The sequence below is a fragment of the Hypanus sabinus genome, chromosome 18 (assembly GCF_030144855.1).
Source record: "Hypanus sabinus isolate sHypSab1 chromosome 18, sHypSab1.hap1, whole genome shotgun sequence".
Lineage (NCBI taxonomy): Eukaryota > Metazoa > Chordata > Chondrichthyes > Myliobatiformes > Dasyatidae > Hypanus > Hypanus sabinus.
In genome coordinates, this window is record NC_082723.1 from 58,731,848 (window position 1) to 58,748,390 (window position 16,543).

Consider the following 16,543-nt stretch of genomic DNA (forward strand, 5'->3'; position numbering starts at 1 on the left):
CAGCACCTACACCCTAATTTCCTTCTGACGTGCTGTATATATTAACTATTCATCGACTCTTGGGCAGCTTCATAGGATCTTTTGTACTTTTCTGACTATGGGTGCCATAAACTGAGATCACAGACATGTTACAGTGTTCAGCACTTTGCATTTGGTGATCAAGATAAAATTGATGCCAATGGCCAGATCATGGGGACTCCATAATATTACTTTATGCACTCTCACTCTCTCATGACAATATTATCATCCTTTCTTCTGGGAGACAAAGTATTCACAAAGAACAGTCTCACTGATTGATTGAAATATTTTGTGTTCAGCTGCAGAGAGTTCCATTTCACAGAAAGGATTGCAAGGGAGCAGAGAACATGCTTGCATCAGTCAAGAACAGATTGGACTCTGACTGTGGACAGCAACAGAAGGGTCTCAGTCTACTTGTGCAGTACGTTTTGGGAAAACCACTAGATAAAACGCAGCAGTTATCCAACTGGGAGAAACGGCCTCTCTCGCGCCAGCAGATTATTTACGCAGGTGAGTAGCTAGTGCTAGCTTCGGTGGCACAGTGTTATGTGACAGAACACACTGAGAGGTCTGAGTGCCCGAAAGTCCCTGCTTCTCTTCATTGACTGAGCTGCTTTAATCTGGTAAAAGAAGCATAAGTGAACTGCAATCTTTAATGGTTCAAAGCAGATGTAGTTCTAGAATCAGAGCCATACAGCATGGAATTGGTTTCTTAAGCCCACTGTCCACATAAGCCATCACATACAAAATAATGGAAGAACTTAGCAAGTCAGGCAGCACCTATGGAGGAGAACAAACAGTTAATGTTTTGGGCCAAGACCCTTCATCGGTCTTGATGCTCAAGATTTCCAGCATCTGCAGAAACGCTTGTGTCCATGTAAATCGTCAATGATTTACACAAAACAGTATCTCATTTTCCACAATTCTTATCATCACCCCCCCTACATTATATCACTCACCTACAAAATACCTACCCAAATTACAGTGGCTGATTAACCTGCATGTCTTTAGGATGTGGAAGGAAACCCACATATTCACAGGGAGATTGTTCAAGCACCATACAGGATTAGAATGGGATTGCTGAAGCTGTGCTACTGCAGATCTGCTAGCTCCCACCCCCTCCCCCCCACCACTGGACTGCAAGTTTCATTTTCTGGGCTTTCGTTTATCTGGTTGCATTTTGAATGTGAAAGCTATTGAGTAGTTGAGTGGAGTACTGTGTCTGAAGTTGTGATAAACAGCCACTGTGGTGTCAGTTTTGGCACAGTTGTCATATGTTGTGTCAGAGCCGAACTTTCATGAATTCGAGTCCCACATGCTAGACTCCAGCACAAACCTATCCTCACACGCCACTTCTACAGTGACTGATTACTGAACCATCAGAGATGCAATCTTTTCAGACAAGATATTAAACATTTTATGACTACCCACCCCACCACAGTTTGGTTGGACAAACAAGTAACAATTTGAGACACCTCCTCCCCTTTCTCGATCTCTCTGGAGACAGCTTATTTACTGATATCTTTTAAAAACCCACTGATTCTCACAGTGACCATATCACTTCTTCCCACCATATCACTTGTACAAATGACATCCCCTTCTCTCAGTTCCTCCTTATCTACCGCATGTACTCTCAGAATGAGGCTTTTATTCCAGATGTCCCCCTTCTTCAAAGAAATAGGCTTTCCTTCCACCCACCAACACTGCCCTGCCTGCACCTCTTCCATTTCGTGCACATCTGCCTTCACCCCCATCCTCCCACTAGGGATAGGGTTCCTCTTGCCCTCGCCTATCACCCCACCAGCCTCCGCATCCAGCACATAAATCTCCGCAACTTGCATCATCTCTAAGGGGTCCCACTACCAAATAAATCTTTTCCTCTTCCCCCACCCCTCACTGCAGGGATCACTCCTTACACGACTCCCTTCTCCATTCGTCCTTCCCCACTGATCTCCCCCCGGTACTTATCTTTACAAGTGGAACAAGTGCCACATCTGTCCTTACACCTCCTCCATTCAGGCCCCAAACTGTCCTTTCAGGTGAGGCGACACTTTACCTATGAGTCTGTTTTGATCATCTACTGTATCCAGTGCTCCTGGTTTGTCCTCCTGCATAGGTGAGATGCGACAAAGATTGGGAGACCGCCACCTTCCCTCCATCCACCACAAAAAGGAGGATTTCCCAGTGGCCACCCATTTCAATTCTGCTTCTCATTCCCATTCTGACATGTCAGTTCATAGCCTCCTCTACTGCCACGATGAGGTCACACTCAGGTTGGAGGAGCAACATCTGAAATTCCATCTGGGTAGCCTCCAACCTGATAGCATGAACATCAACTTCTTGAACATCTGGTAATTGCAACCCCCCTCTTCACCATTCCCCCATTCCCATTTCCCTCCCTCACCATATCTCCTTACTTGCCCATTACCTCCCTCTGGTGCTCCTCCCCTTCCCTTTTGTCCATGGTCTTCTTCCCCTCTCCTATCAGATTGCTCTTTATCCAGCCTTTTATCTCTTTTACCCATCAACTTCCCAGCTCTTTACTTCACATCCCCCCTTCCAGGTTCACCTACCACCTTGACGTCTTCCTTCCCTCCCCCCCACCTTCTTACTCTGGATTCTTATCTTTTGTCCCGGTCTTGCTGAAGGATCTTGGCTCGAAAAGCTGACCTTTTACTCTTTTCTATTGATGCTGCCTGGCCTATTGCGTTCCTCCAGCATTTTGTGTGTGTTGTTTGGATTTTCTCATGTTTGAGTGCTAACCACTCTATACAGGTTATTTTTAGTATTTGTTTTAGGATCAGTATCAGGTGCAGACTTTGTTTAGACACCATGTTTCAGTTCTCTGTTCTTTGCAGTTATGTGTTTCCTTAGGTAATACATATTGGCCTGATTTCAGTCAACAGTAGATTGATTTGTCAGTAGTATGCAGGCATTGATCTGTCGAATGCATCAGTACTTTGCTGAGCTATTCTGATCAGAAGATTTCTGAATGAACAATGAACCCATGTAGACTACCTCATATTTTTCTTTTTTGCTCTCTTTTTGTACTACTAATTTAACACATATTTTAACTGTAAATTTTAGTTTTTTAAGTTATGTATTGTAATGTATTACTGCCACAGAACATCACATTTCACAACAAATGCTTGTGCTATTAAACCTGATTCTGATTCTGAGCTTATAGGTTTCATTACTCACCAAGTTGAGCTATCATGGTGTTCCTGTTTCTCACCATCATGTGTGAGTCAAGGCATTGCTACAATTGCATCTTCAGAGATCAGAAACTAAAAGAGGAAATGCTGGATGGTCAGGCAACATCTGCAGAGAGAGGAAAACAGATTAATGACCTTGCAGCAACAGCAGGCGTTTTTGTCACAAACTGGAAAAGCTGATTATCTGATTTTTTTGTATTCAGTCCTAAAGCCCATAGCTTTTCATCTGTGGTGACTGGGTTTGGGCTACGGTTGTCCATGCAGAAAACTGATGCATAGAAAGTATATACGTGGCTTAGTTACTAAAGAGACGATGTTGGTTTAACTGAATCCATTTGGTGTTGGTGCTAGTAGACTGTGTCCCTATGGGAGTCAATATTCATAGAATTCTACACCAATGAAACACTGTAGAGTTTTTGAAACTCAGCCTAGTGAGGTGCAACATCTTCTGGAGCTGCAGAAGGAAGATGTAATTGAAAGGGAGTGTAAATAAAGAGGTGATTTTTGTGTCTGCAGCAACTGATGCATACTGCCTGCTGGATCTTTATGATGCCTTGTATCAGGACTTGGAGCATTTCAGATTGAACTACAGCCTCAGAAACTGCTTGAAGTTGAAAGTGGAGAAGAGTAGAAAGGAAAATAAACCAATGAAAGACAAGAGCTCCGCTGCCACTCTCGTCCAGGTAGGAGTGCAGTTTTTCCTAAATCATTACCTAAAACACAACTTGCAAGAAATACTCAGCAAGCCACTGGGGAGACAAACAGTGAACACTTCAGGTTGATGCAGCTGCCTTCAGAAAGTATAAAGGTACTACAGTAATTCTGTATATTTTTGTTTTTCCCCTTGACACTGCTGTTCCTTTTTGCTAAATGCATTGTATGTCAAGGGATGGGGAGACGGTGGAGAAGGTACTGACGGACAGGAGTGGGGAGTATGGACAGGAGGAGAGGCAGGATCAGGGAAGGAGGGAGGCAGGAATGGAAAGGACAGGGAGGAGGAAATGGAACTGGGGGTGGGTTGAGGAGGACTGCATTGGAGAGCAGTGGGGGCAGGGAGTGCAGCAATAAGGAGCAGTGGGGGAAGGGAAAGGAGGGCAGCAGTGGGGAGGGGAGGGCAGCAATGGAGAACAGTGCAGGGGTGGGGAGATCATTTTTCAATAAATAAATGAATAAGTATAATGTTTTATGTTTATTTAATTGGGTTCTCTTTATATAGTTTTGGGACTTGCGTGAAGATCTGATCACATTTTAAGTCATATTTATGCAGAAACAGAGAAAATTCTACAGGGTTCACAAACTTTCTAGCACCACGATATATTTGTCCACAGGAAGCATCTTAACACCCATTAGTCTACTCCTGATTATCAGCAGAGTGATAGAAAGGATAGTCGACTGTGCTATCAAGCAGCACTTGTTTATCAGTGAGCTGTTCACAGAACTCAGTTTGGGTTCCATCAGTGTCTCTTAGCACTACCTCATGACAGACTTGGCCCATATATGGACAAAAGACCTGAATTCCAGAGGCGATGTTAGTGTAAATGCCTCTGATGTCAGGACAGCATCTGATGTGAGTTCTGATTGAATTGGAATCAATAGGAATCTGGGTGGTGGGGGGCGGGTCCTGACTGGTCAAATCATATCTAGCATAAAAAAAATAGTTGGAGAGTAATCATCTCAGCCATAAGACATCACTGCAGGAGTTCCTCTTCATTGTGTCCCAGCCCCAACCTTCTCCAGCTGCTCCCTCAACAATCTTTAGCTGTGACGTCAGAAGTAGGGATGTTCACTGATGATTACACCATTCGTGATTCCTCAGATAATACAGTAGTCTGCATCTAAATGCTGCAAGATCTGAACTATCAAGGCCGAGGCTAATAGGTGGCACGTAATGTGATAGTATTTCCATTACTGAATCTCCCACTATCAATATCCTGGGACTTAACAATTTCCCAGGGGCTTATCACTGATCAAAAACTGAACTGGAGTGGCCATATATATGATGTAGCTAAAGGAGTAGGTCAGAAGGTAGAGGAAACCTGCAGTGAGTAACTCACCTCCCAACTCCCCAAAGCATGTCCACCACCTGTAAGGCTCAAGATGGAATACTTGCCTGGATGAGTGCAGTTTCAATAACCCTCAAAAAGACTCAACACCATTTAGGATGTAGCAGTCCACACAAGAGGTGTGATGGGAACATAGTGGTCAGCATGATACTGTTACAGCTTGGGTAAGGGGGATTTCCAGAGTTTGGAGCTCAACTCCGGCACCATTCTGTTCATCCTCCCCATCGAATAAAAGTTTTTTTCCCCAGATGCTCTGGTTTCCTTCCACGGTCCAAAAATTTACTGGCGTGGTTAATTGGTCATTGTGAGTTGTGCTGTGATTAGGTTGGGATTAATCAGGGCTGAGGGGTTGCTGGGGTGGCATGGCTCGAATGGCTGGTGGGCCTACTCAGGACAGTATCATTAAATAAATAAATAACTCATGTACCACTCACTTCACTATTGACTCATTGTAGTGACATTTTATACCATCTGCAGAATGTACTGCAAGAACTCACCAAGAGTTCTTCAACACTGTGAGAGCATCTACTTCCACCATCCTTCCAGATTCCAAACATCGCCTTGGTCAAAAAAGTGCCCTCTAACTCTCCTCCCTGATAACTTTATGTCCAATTACAGGACATGATAACCAGGCTCTCCTTATCTGCGGAGGATTGGTTCCAGGACCCCCCGTGGATACCAAAATTAGCGGATGCTCAAGTCCCTTATTTAACATGGCTCAGTGCGGTGGTCTTTAGGACCCAGCGGAACCCTAGACTTTATTCAAAATGTTTCCGTGAGGTGGACATTAGGACCTAGTGCAGCTCTGAATCTGCAGTGTTTCTGTTCATGAAAATAATCACGATAATGATTGAAAATAAGGTGGAAGTAATAAAGTGGTCGGAAAGAGGTGAAACGCCATCGGTCATTGGAAAAGCGTTAGGCTACAGTCGGTCAACGATCGGAACAATTTTAATGGAGATTGTGAAAGGTCCTGCCCCAATGAAAGCTACAATTATTACTAAGCAACAAAGTGGTTAAATTATTGAAATATGTATGTTTCTTAAGTGTTTTATATGCATAGAAAGGTAAAATATGTACTATATACTAAGAAAAATGTTTGACTAACGCTAAATAATACCGGATGTACCTTTTCCAACTTCAAATCTGACTTAAAGACAGTGTCAGGAATGGAACTCACTCGTAACCCGGGGACTACCTGTACTTTTAAGTAATTTCTAGATTATTTATAATACCTAATACAATGTAAATGCTATGTAAATAGTTGTTATACTGTATTGTTTAGGGAATAATGACAAGAAAAAATAGTCTGTGCGTGCTCAAGCAACGAGCACTGGAGAGGGAACTTCCCGGTTTTCCCGATCCACGGTTGGTTGAATCCACGCATGCGGAATCCACGGATAAGGAGGGTTGACGGTATCTGTACCAAGGGGAAGAGTTTATCATTAAAGAAATTTTAAATCTGTTTCACTTCCAACTAAAGCAGCCTGACCTCTGAGTACTTCCAGCATTTTCTGTTTTTATTTTGGATTAATAGCATCTGATTCTTTACCCAAGCTAAGCTTTTCAAAAGTGTGACTACATCATTCAGGTCCTCACTGAGCCTTCATTGCTGTAATAAATGTCTGGGTGTGATGTTTAGCTTTGGCGCACACTGGAATGCTGTTTGCTGTATGTTCAGTGTGAAGGCTGGAGAGACTGGTCCCACAAAAGTCATCAATTACCTGCTATTGATATGATTCAGTGATAATGCAAGCTTTTCTGTACTCCAGATTCTGATTACTAATTCTGATGCTGTTATCTACGTAGGATACTCAATTGGCCCAGGATGAGACATCACCGTCCTCCCCAGTGTCACCTGCCGATTTCAGAGTCATCTGTGACAACATGTTGCAGGGCCTTGGACGATACCTTCGTTGTGTGGGAGTTGATGTGAAGATTCTAGGAAATGAAGATGATCACAGGAAGGCTGCTGAGGTGATGCAGGGATAACAGCAGCTGGATTGAAAGGGAAAGCGAGAGAACAGAGGGGAAGAGAAAAAGCAAGGGAAAGAGCAATGTGGAGGGGGTGAAATGCAGGAGAAAAACAGGAAACCCGTGAGGTGGAATAGGGGGGAGTGTTGGGGAGTAAAAGGGGGAGAAAAATTGAATGACGAGAGGAGCTGAGTGGAGCACACATGGGGTAAAAGAGAAGAGGAGAACATGTAAGGGGAGAAGAAGAAAGTGGATGATGGAGAGAGAAAAGAACATTGGAGATTGTGGAACATGTGCAGGGAAGGTATGGTTTATAAGAGATTGGCCAAGTGTGAGAGAAGGTGCAGCTGTGGACAGAATACAAGTGAAAGGCAATAAGGGGCAAAGTGTGTAGAAGAGAATGAGAGGTAAAGCTTGCAAGAGGGTAAAGGAGAGCAAAGAGAGAGAAGGGGTAGGAATGAGTTGACGTGAAGGGGTGAGGGAAAGAGCATACAAGAGGAATATATAGTGCAAGGGAAATGGGGAGTGAATGTAAGGGTGGGGAGCATTTGGAATTCTCAGCTGTAGATGGAGAGATCCAAGAGGGAAAGACTATGTGAGTGGATGTAAGAAATAGAGATGGAAAGATATTAGGGAGAGGAGTTGAGGTGAGAATTGGAGAATTTGCAGGCTACGGTGGGAAGACTATGCCAATGGGAAAAGCAGGTTTCGTGCAAAAGGAGGGAATGGAAAGCATGCAAGTGGAAAGAGAAGGAAAGCCTATGAGCATCTGAGGGGAGGCAAGCGGGTGAGAGAATGTATGACAAGTTGGGAAAACCAGGAAATGTGAAAAATTCAAGGGTGCTCCTGTGCTCCTCGAGGGGGGCTCAGTGCATGTAAGATGGGTGGTTTATGAAACAAGATGAGCATACAAGAATGCCAGATAATGACCATTTCCAACAAGAGAAAGTCTCCCCACCTATCTTGACATTCTGTTGATTGTCGTTATCAAGACCCCACTACTGTATTTGTATCACCACTGATCAGAGAGTCAACTGAATCAGCAATATAAATACCATGACTACTATAACAGATCAGAGGCCAACATCCTGTAGTATATGACTCGCCTTCTGATACCCCAGAGTCTTTCCATCTTTTTTAAAACAGAAATGGGCAGTCCGGTGGTATACCTAGTAGAGTCACTGCTTAAAGCTCCACATTATGGGCTCAGTTCTGACCTCTGTTACATTATTTATGAAGTTTTCATATTCCTGCTGTTACCATCTGTGTCTTCCCTGAGTGCTCTGATTTCCTCCCACATCCCAATGTCATGTGGGTTGGTAGATCAATTGGCCACTGTCAAATGCCCCTAGTGGATGATGGCTGGAAATGTGGGGGAAATGGGATACAGGGAGAATTAATGGGGAATAGAATTGCTGAGTGCGATTCCATGGTCTTGATTGCCCAAAATGGCCTCTGTTTTGTAAAGATAAATGGAAATATGAATATGGAAATGTGTGAATGCTCCTCATTGGCCTGGATGAGTGCAGCTCCACTATTTCTCAAGAAGCCCAACACTGTCCAAGACGGTCACCTCATCAGCCAAGTAGTCTCCTCTTGTTTTTCTACGTTCAGAACTTACCTGAATCACCTATCCCTTATGTTAAATCTGTTCCCCCTTGTAGATACCTCTGATAAGGGGATAGGTTTTTCACCATGTATTCATAACCCAGTTCTGTAGCCCTCTCTCTCTCACTTAATACCATACTTCTCTGTTTTTCCTACCAAAGTGGATAACTTCACATTGATCCATGTTAGATTGTATATGCCATGCATTTAATCATTCACTCTACATCTTTTATTAAACTTAAGAGTTATTACAGTTGATTCTTTCATTCCATTCCTTGATACTTATTGTGAATACCTGAAGTCCAAGCACTGATTGCTGCAGTACCCCACTAGTCATCAGTTGCCATCCAGAAAATCACCTACGTATTTTTTCCCAACACTCTTATTTTCTGTCAACCAATTTACAAAAAATCTGTTCTTTGGAAAATTCATTTTTTACAATCCAAAGACAATTCTACTCCACGAACATCGAGTACTGCAGGGCGACTCCATCTGTGAGCTGTCCGTTGATCAGAGTAGCTGGACTAGTGTCGACAGCAGAGCCGTTGGGGTATCAGAGGAGCCGCTTGGGGTATCGGAGGAGCCACTTGGGATATCAGAGGAGCCGCTTGGGGTATCGGAGTAGCCACTTGGGATATCAGAGGAGCCGCTTGGGATATCGGAGGAGCCGCTTGAGGTGTCAGAGGAGCTGCTTGGGGTATCGGAGGAGCCGCTTGAGGTATCAGAGGAGCTGCTTGGGGTATCGGAGGAGCCGCTTGAGGTATCAGAGGAGCCTGACGGGATGACGGATGAGCCAGATCGGGTTCAGAGGAGTTGACCTGGCTGCAGATTGTGTTGCTGCCCATTGCTCGGAAGCATCAGAAGTGGTGCAGTATAACTGTGGGAGATTGTCTCGGACATTTCACTTGTGATTGCAAGACTCTGTTGGACAATGACAATGTAAGTTGCTGCAGACCTGTTACCCTTGTCTGGTGGAGGGACACATGACATGTGAGCTGTATAGCCTTGGTTGTAGTGAGGACTAGGCCTCAAGCCTCGGGCTTGCCTGCTGCTGCAGACCAGGTGAGAGACGTGAAAGTGTTTACAACCTGGCTGTCAGTGATGCTTGGAGGAGGTCAATGGGGAATGAATGGACGAACTCATGATCTCCAATGTGCACATTAGACTGTTTCATTAAAATGGGCCTCTTTTTTTTATATAAAGTTCAGTTGTTGAATTGTATATGGTGTAATGTCTGATACTTTGTGGTTCAGATTTGTAACCAGGCAACACATCACACAGCATCCACACAAACAAGATTTCTCATTTTGGCTGGGCCAGAGGCTGTTTTTGCCTAGACAAGCATGTGCTGGCCGAACCTGAGGGTTATACTTACATGGAACTTTATCAAAGGCCTTCTGAAAATCCAAATATACCATATCCACTGGTTTTCCCTTATCTGGTCCACAAGTCACATTTCCAAAATAAGCTCCCTTTGCTAAATTTACATTGACTTTTTCTAATCCAACTGTGTAGGTGAAGTATAGGTAAGTGGTGGAGTTAAAAATGCAAAGAGAATTAAAAATGAGATTAAACAGATTGTTGATGATCAGTGTGGACTCAGTAGGCCTGTTTCAGTTCTGTATTTTTCAGTCACTCTAAGACATTGCACTCTAGACAATCTGAGAGCAAGAGTAGAGAATATACCATATGGAGAGCCGTAGAAAGGGGGGACTCAGATAATGTATTGCACTGAGAACTTCAGGAGTGTGGGGAAGAGATAGGTATTGCACCAGGTAACATTTCTTGGGGATGAGAAAAGCAGAGTATGTGCCAGATAAAAGGATAGACATTTGAGATAATAGACTCAAAATAAAGGGTTGCTCATGTAGTTGAGGAGGAATTTCTTCCCTCAGTTAATTCTGAACTTTAGCAATTCTCTACCACTGTGAATTACAGATGCTGACATAGATTTTTGGAATATGGGGATCAAGTAGGAAGGTGGAGTTCAGACAAACTATCTGATGAGCTGTGATCTTATTTGTTAGCTTGAGCGGCTATTCAACCAATGCCTCCTCTTTCTTATCGACCATTTGAGACTGCAGAGAGGGATTGATAGATGATGCACTATTTAGAAGTCAATGCACAGAAGGAAAGACTAAAGTGCACGAGGAGAGGAATGGGTGCACAATATTGAAACATGTTTACTTTTATTCAATTCTGATGCGTGATAGGAGTTATTACGTACATATAATCCAATCAGTTCACATTCTATAATAAGATAATGTGACATATGAATTGTGAGTACAAGATTTTGTTTCACTTTAATCAATAACCTTGCCACATTCTGAAATATTAATGAGTGATTCTTTATTTTAGATTGCTCGTGAAGAAAACAGAGTTATCCTGACCTGTGGTTTACCTTATCAAACGGTGAGTGTCCATTTTATTACCTAGCTACAGCCAGAGAGTGTTGTGCAGAATTGTTCATTGTGCTTAAAGTTCTCTGTGTGACCAGCAGATAACATGTCGATCTAGAGTGCCAACATCTTATAGGTGGGGTTGGGAAATAGCACTTTGAATGAAGGCAGGATGGGACTTTGTCCTTCAGTAACAAGTCAGGCCTTCCCCAAATGCTGAAGAAAAAGATTTTTTTAGGGAAATCATGCTAGCAGGTGTAGAACCTTGGCTCAGTTGTGCTGAGTTTGAATTTTTTTATTGTCTGTACACATTCATGTAGAATTCTGAACAGATAAGAGAATGATTTTCTGCTCTCTACACCTCGTCAGGAATCTCAGCAGCTTTGTCAAGGCGTGGTTTGCCAAGCAAGCAGGAAAGTGAGTGAAGCTATGGGACTGAATCTTCCTTGACCTGGACTGATCATTAGTATTCTCATTTTCTCTTCAGCTGCGATCCCAAGTGGGGGAAGGCCGGTGCCTGTCCGTGAATTGCTCAGAGAAAGCCAGGAACCAGGCCATTAATGTGCTGAGACACTTCAATGTGCAAGTTACCCCCAGTGACATTTTCAGCCGTTGTCAGGTAGGAGAGACATCCTCGGTGAATAGCTGAGGGCTGATCCAATGGTGAACTGGAATGTTTCTATCAGCCTATACTCTTCAATGTTTTTTGGTTGCCTCTGACTTCTCTTTAATAGAGGCTTGAAGTGTGCGAGAGGGAGTGAGGAAAGGGAAAAGCCCTGTTGTGTTGCATTAGTTACAATAGCAGCAAAGATTGATTTTACCATGATCAGAGAACCACAAGATTGTACATGAGTTTGCTGGTTCTGTTGGTATTAGACATGACTGATAGATGCTCCCTTTGATTCAAGCAGAGCTGATAATTTACAAGAAGAGACTCTACCTGTCCCAACACAGTGGAAGGCAACTTTAATTTGCCTTCTTTTGATGTTCTTATTTCAAATGAACAACAAACTGAACTTTAGAAAGGTACATAGCAAGATTTAAAAAAAACAATGTAATTAACAATGAACAGTGATTACTGCTGCCATCTCCAACATGATCCCACCAGCAAGCACATCTTTCCCAACCCACCCTCCACTTCCCTCTTTCCTCAGATATTGTTCCATTCACAACACCCTTGTCCACTCCTCCATGCCCACTGATCTCCTTCCTTCCTGGTACTTATCCTTGCAATAGAGCAAGTTCCACACCTACCCCTTCATCTCCATTCTCACTACCATTCAGGACCCCAAACAGTCCTAGATGAGGCAACACTTCTGAGTCTGTTGGGTTCATCTACTGTATCGGTGCTCCTGGTGTCGTCTCCTGTATATCAGTGAGAACTGACATAGATTGGGAAACCATTTCATCAACCACCTTCGCTCCCTCTGCCACAAAAAGTGGGATCTCCTGGTGGCCACCCATTTCAATTCTACTTCCCATTCCCATTTTGACATGTCAGTCCTTGGCCTCCTCTACTGCCACGATGAGGCCACACTCAGGTGGGAGGAGCAACACCTTATATTCCGTCTGGGTAGCCCTCAACCTGATGGAGCAAACATCGATTTCTCAAACTTCTGGTAATTGTCCCGCACCCCCCCCCCCCCCCACATTCTCCATTCCCATTCCCTTCTCTCACCTTATCTCTTTACATGCCCATCACCTCCCTCTGGTGTTCCTCCCTCTTCCCTTTCTTCCATGTTCTTCTGAACTTTCCTATCAGATTCCCCCTTCTCCAGTCCTTATCTCTTTCACCAATCAACTTCCCAGCTCTTTGCTTCACCCCTCCCCCTCTCCCAGTTTCACCTCACACCTGCCACCTTGTACTTCTTTCTCACCTCCCCCCACCTTCTTACTTTGATTTCTCCCCATCCTTTCCAGTCCTGATGAAGCGTCTCAGCCCAAAACGTCGATTGTTTACTCCTTCCACAGATGCCGCCTGGCTTGTGGAGTTCCTTTAGCATTTTGTGTGTGTAGCTTTGGATTTCCAGCATCTGCAAATTTTCTCGTGTTCATGACATTTTGCTCATTTATTTAAAATCTTTTGTAATCTGTCTCAGCAAGAGGATACCTAGGAGTTTGCTCTTTATTGTGGAAAGCTTTGGCAAGGGTCAGTGGAAGTTGTTCTTTGCAGCTTATTTAAAATGGCAAACATTTTTTCCTCTTGATTGGAATATGTACCTACTTGAGGGAGTAACATTTCTGACAACCACCTATTCTGGTAGGTGGTTTCTGTAAGAGCCTTCCAGCGTTAAATGATCCTAAATTGAAGTATTTATTGTGTGAATTTTTCTCATGTCTGATTCAGAATGAAAGAGACCTTGCACAGACTGTGGACTTTTTCCAGTCTATTATCAGTTGTTCTATCTGTTCCTGCTTGTATTCTCACTACTTAAATAGTTCAAACTGCATGGATCACAGTTGTTTACTTCAGGTAATGAAAAGTGACTGATGCTGGTGTCAACACAGTACAGCCAATTCACTGCAGAATGTACAATGGATGATGGACCAAAGTTGTGATTGGTCTCCCTAAGCAGAAAGGGAAAATGATTTAACAGAAGTTTTCAAAATTATAAATGAGTGTAGGTGGAGTAACTAAAAAGAAATTTTCTCACCAAGTGTAAGTGGTGCTATAACCACAAACCACAGCATTTATAGACGATAGAAGAAGATTTTTGTGCGCACAATGTAGGAGATGGGGATTACACCTTATAAACGAATGGGGAAAAAAGTAAAGATTCTGGTTCTGATGTGAGTCTCAGGATTGATGACTATTGTAGTGATCTTATAAGTCTACACATTCACACAATAGAGAGGATAAATTGTTCTGTCCTGATTAAGTCAGGAGTGAACTCCTGGGTACAATAAGGAGCAAACTCCTAAGTAAGCTCTTGCTGAATGTTGAAGCAGAAACTGATCACAAAATGTTTTAAATAAATGAACAAAATGTTACTTCTGTTCATTATTAATTATATTGTTATTTTTATCTAGCTGTGCAATGTTCAAAAGTTCAGTTTGAAGTTTCTTTGAAATACAAATAAAGCAAGGGTTTGGACGTAATTTATACAGAGATGGAAACCAAATTAATGATATCAGATAATGCTGGATAACAGTGTCTGTGGGAGTTGTGTAATGGTAAAGTCAAAGCAATGGCTTCTGATAGCTTGAACAAAACAGAACTCCACACTTTGGCTGCAACCCATCTAGTCTTACCATGGTTTTCATGCGAACCCAAGCACCACAACCTAGTTCCCACAGTTCTTCAAGTTTCCTGCCAAGAATTTAGTATCTTAAGAAAGCCACTGGTGCATGAAGGTCACTGAGTGAAAAAATATCAGGCTGTGTTGATTTCTATAAGGAACTCTGGTGTCGTACTGTGAGGGCTTGGATGGAGGCATGACAATGTGCCAGATTGTGTAACGTGTGGACACAGGGTCAGGGGACACGATTGAATCTCAGTTAAGCATTTCAGCTGGTTGTTGGAAACTTTTCATTACTGTGCTCCCTCTTCTCATGATCTTTCTCCAGTAGAATTCCTTCTGGATAGCACAACCTTCCCTAAATGCCAGGATGTTTATCCAGTTTTCTGAGTGACCTACTGACCAGCCCAAGCATTGAGACAAAGGGGTAGTGTTTGATTACAACATGCATATCAGTGCAATCAGGGTAAAGTTGGCAGGGGCAATGCAAAAGATCAGAGAATTTTACCCTGGGGGTTAAGCAATAATCAGTAGCCTTCATGTTTTCCATGATCTTTTATCCTTGCTCAGGATTAAATTTGCTCAAATCAAGCCGTGCCCTAAGTGCTTGCCACAACCGCTGAACAATGTATGCATTTCTGCTGAAGCAATGGTTAGGAAAGGCATGTCTCACGGGCAGAGAAGGCATTTCTTAAAACTTAAACACAAGATATAATGCAGATGCTGGAGGTTCAGAGGAACACACAAAAAAAATTGCTGGAGGAATTCAGCAGATCAGGCAGCATCTATGGAAGCGAAATAACAGGCAACATTTCAGGCAAGGCGCTTCATCAGGAGTGGATGCCAGAATAAGAAGGTGGGGGGAGGGGAAGGAGGACAAGTTAGAAGGTGATGGGGAGGGGGAGAATGAAGTAAGGAGCTGGGAGGTGTTAGGTGGAAAAGGCAAAGGGCTAAAGAAGAAGGAATCTGATAGGAGAGGAGAGTGAACCATGGAGGAAAGGGAAGGAGGAGAGGCACTAAGGGGAGGTGAAAAGCAGGTGAGGAGAAGAGGTAAGAAGCCAGAGTGAGGAATAGAAGAAGAGGGAAAAGTGAGGGGAAAAATACCGGAAGTTGGAAAAATCAATGTTCATTCCATCAGGTTGAAAGCTGCCCAGACAAAATATAAGGTGTTCCTCCTGCAACCTGAGAGTGGTCTCATCGTGGTAGAAGATAAGGCCATGGACTGTCACTTTGGAAAGGTAATGGGAATGAGAATTAAAATGGCTGGCACCCTGAAATCCTGCTTTCTGTGGATGGAACCAACGTGCTTGACAGAGCGGTCCCCCAATCTACATCGGCCTGCATCAGTGCAGTGGAGGCTCATCAGGAGCACCAAACACAATAGATGATGCCAGCAGCTTCACAGGCAAAGTGTTGCCTCACCTGTAAGGGCTGTTTGGGGCCCTGAATGGAGGAAGGAGGTGAATCAGCAGGGGTGACATTTCTGTTGCTCGTAGGGATACGTACCAGGAGGAAGATTAGTGGGAAGGGACGAATGGACAAGGGAATCACAGAGGAAATGATACCTGTCGATAACGGAGAGTTAGGGGTATGTAAAGATGTGTCTGATGGTTGGGTCCTGTTGAAGATGGCAGAAGTTGTAGAGAATGATGTGTTGGATGCAGAGGCACATGGGGTGCTATGTGAGGACAAGAGGAACTCCATCCCTGTTAATGTGTTGGAAAGATGAGGATGTCTGTAAAATGGAAGAGATGTGGGTGAGGACAGTGTCAATGGTGGAGGAAGGAAAACACCATTCTTTGAAGGAAATGTTCTGAAATGGAAAGCCTCAACCTGGGAACAGATGGGCAAAGGCAAATAAACTGAGAAAAGGGAGTAGCATTTTTACAGGAGAGGGGGGTGGCGGGGAGGAAGGTATAGTCAAGATAGCAATGGAAATCAGCAAAGACATCAGTAGACAGATTGTCTCCACAGATGGAGACAGATTGAGAAAGTGGAGAGAGGTGTCAGAAATGGACCAAATGAAT

The 16,543-nt window shown here is 43.5% G+C and overlaps 1 protein-coding gene and 1 long non-coding RNA gene across 7 annotated transcripts in view; one reads left to right on the top strand and one right to left on the bottom strand.

The window, feature by feature from the left end:
- The window catches only part of exd3 (exonuclease 3'-5' domain containing 3), a 170,107-nt gene that overhangs the window by 101,701 nt on the left and 51,863 nt on the right, over nt 1–16,543 (top strand). For 4 of the 5 annotated variants that reach the window (XM_059994439.1, XM_059994443.1, XM_059994440.1 and 1 more), the window contains 5 exons: nt 318–528; nt 3,750–3,916; nt 7,106–7,273; nt 11,237–11,290; nt 11,765–11,896. In XM_059994439.1, the coding sequence (XP_059850422.1) occupies nt 318–528; nt 3,750–3,916; nt 7,106–7,273; nt 11,237–11,290; nt 11,765–11,896 (732 nt within the window). The remainder of the gene's footprint in view (nt 1–317; nt 529–3,749; nt 3,917–7,105; nt 7,274–11,236; nt 11,291–11,764; nt 11,897–16,543) is intronic. The other variant, XM_059994441.1, reaches the window with a different exon arrangement.
- The window catches only part of LOC132407647 (uncharacterized), a 67,546-nt gene that overhangs the window by 28,915 nt on the left and 22,088 nt on the right, over nt 1–16,543 (bottom strand). For both annotated transcript variants that reach the window (XR_009516545.1, XR_009516546.1), the window contains exon 2: nt 3,220–3,339. This is a non-coding gene — a long non-coding RNA (uncharacterized LOC132407647). The remainder of the gene's footprint in view (nt 1–3,219; nt 3,340–16,543) is intronic.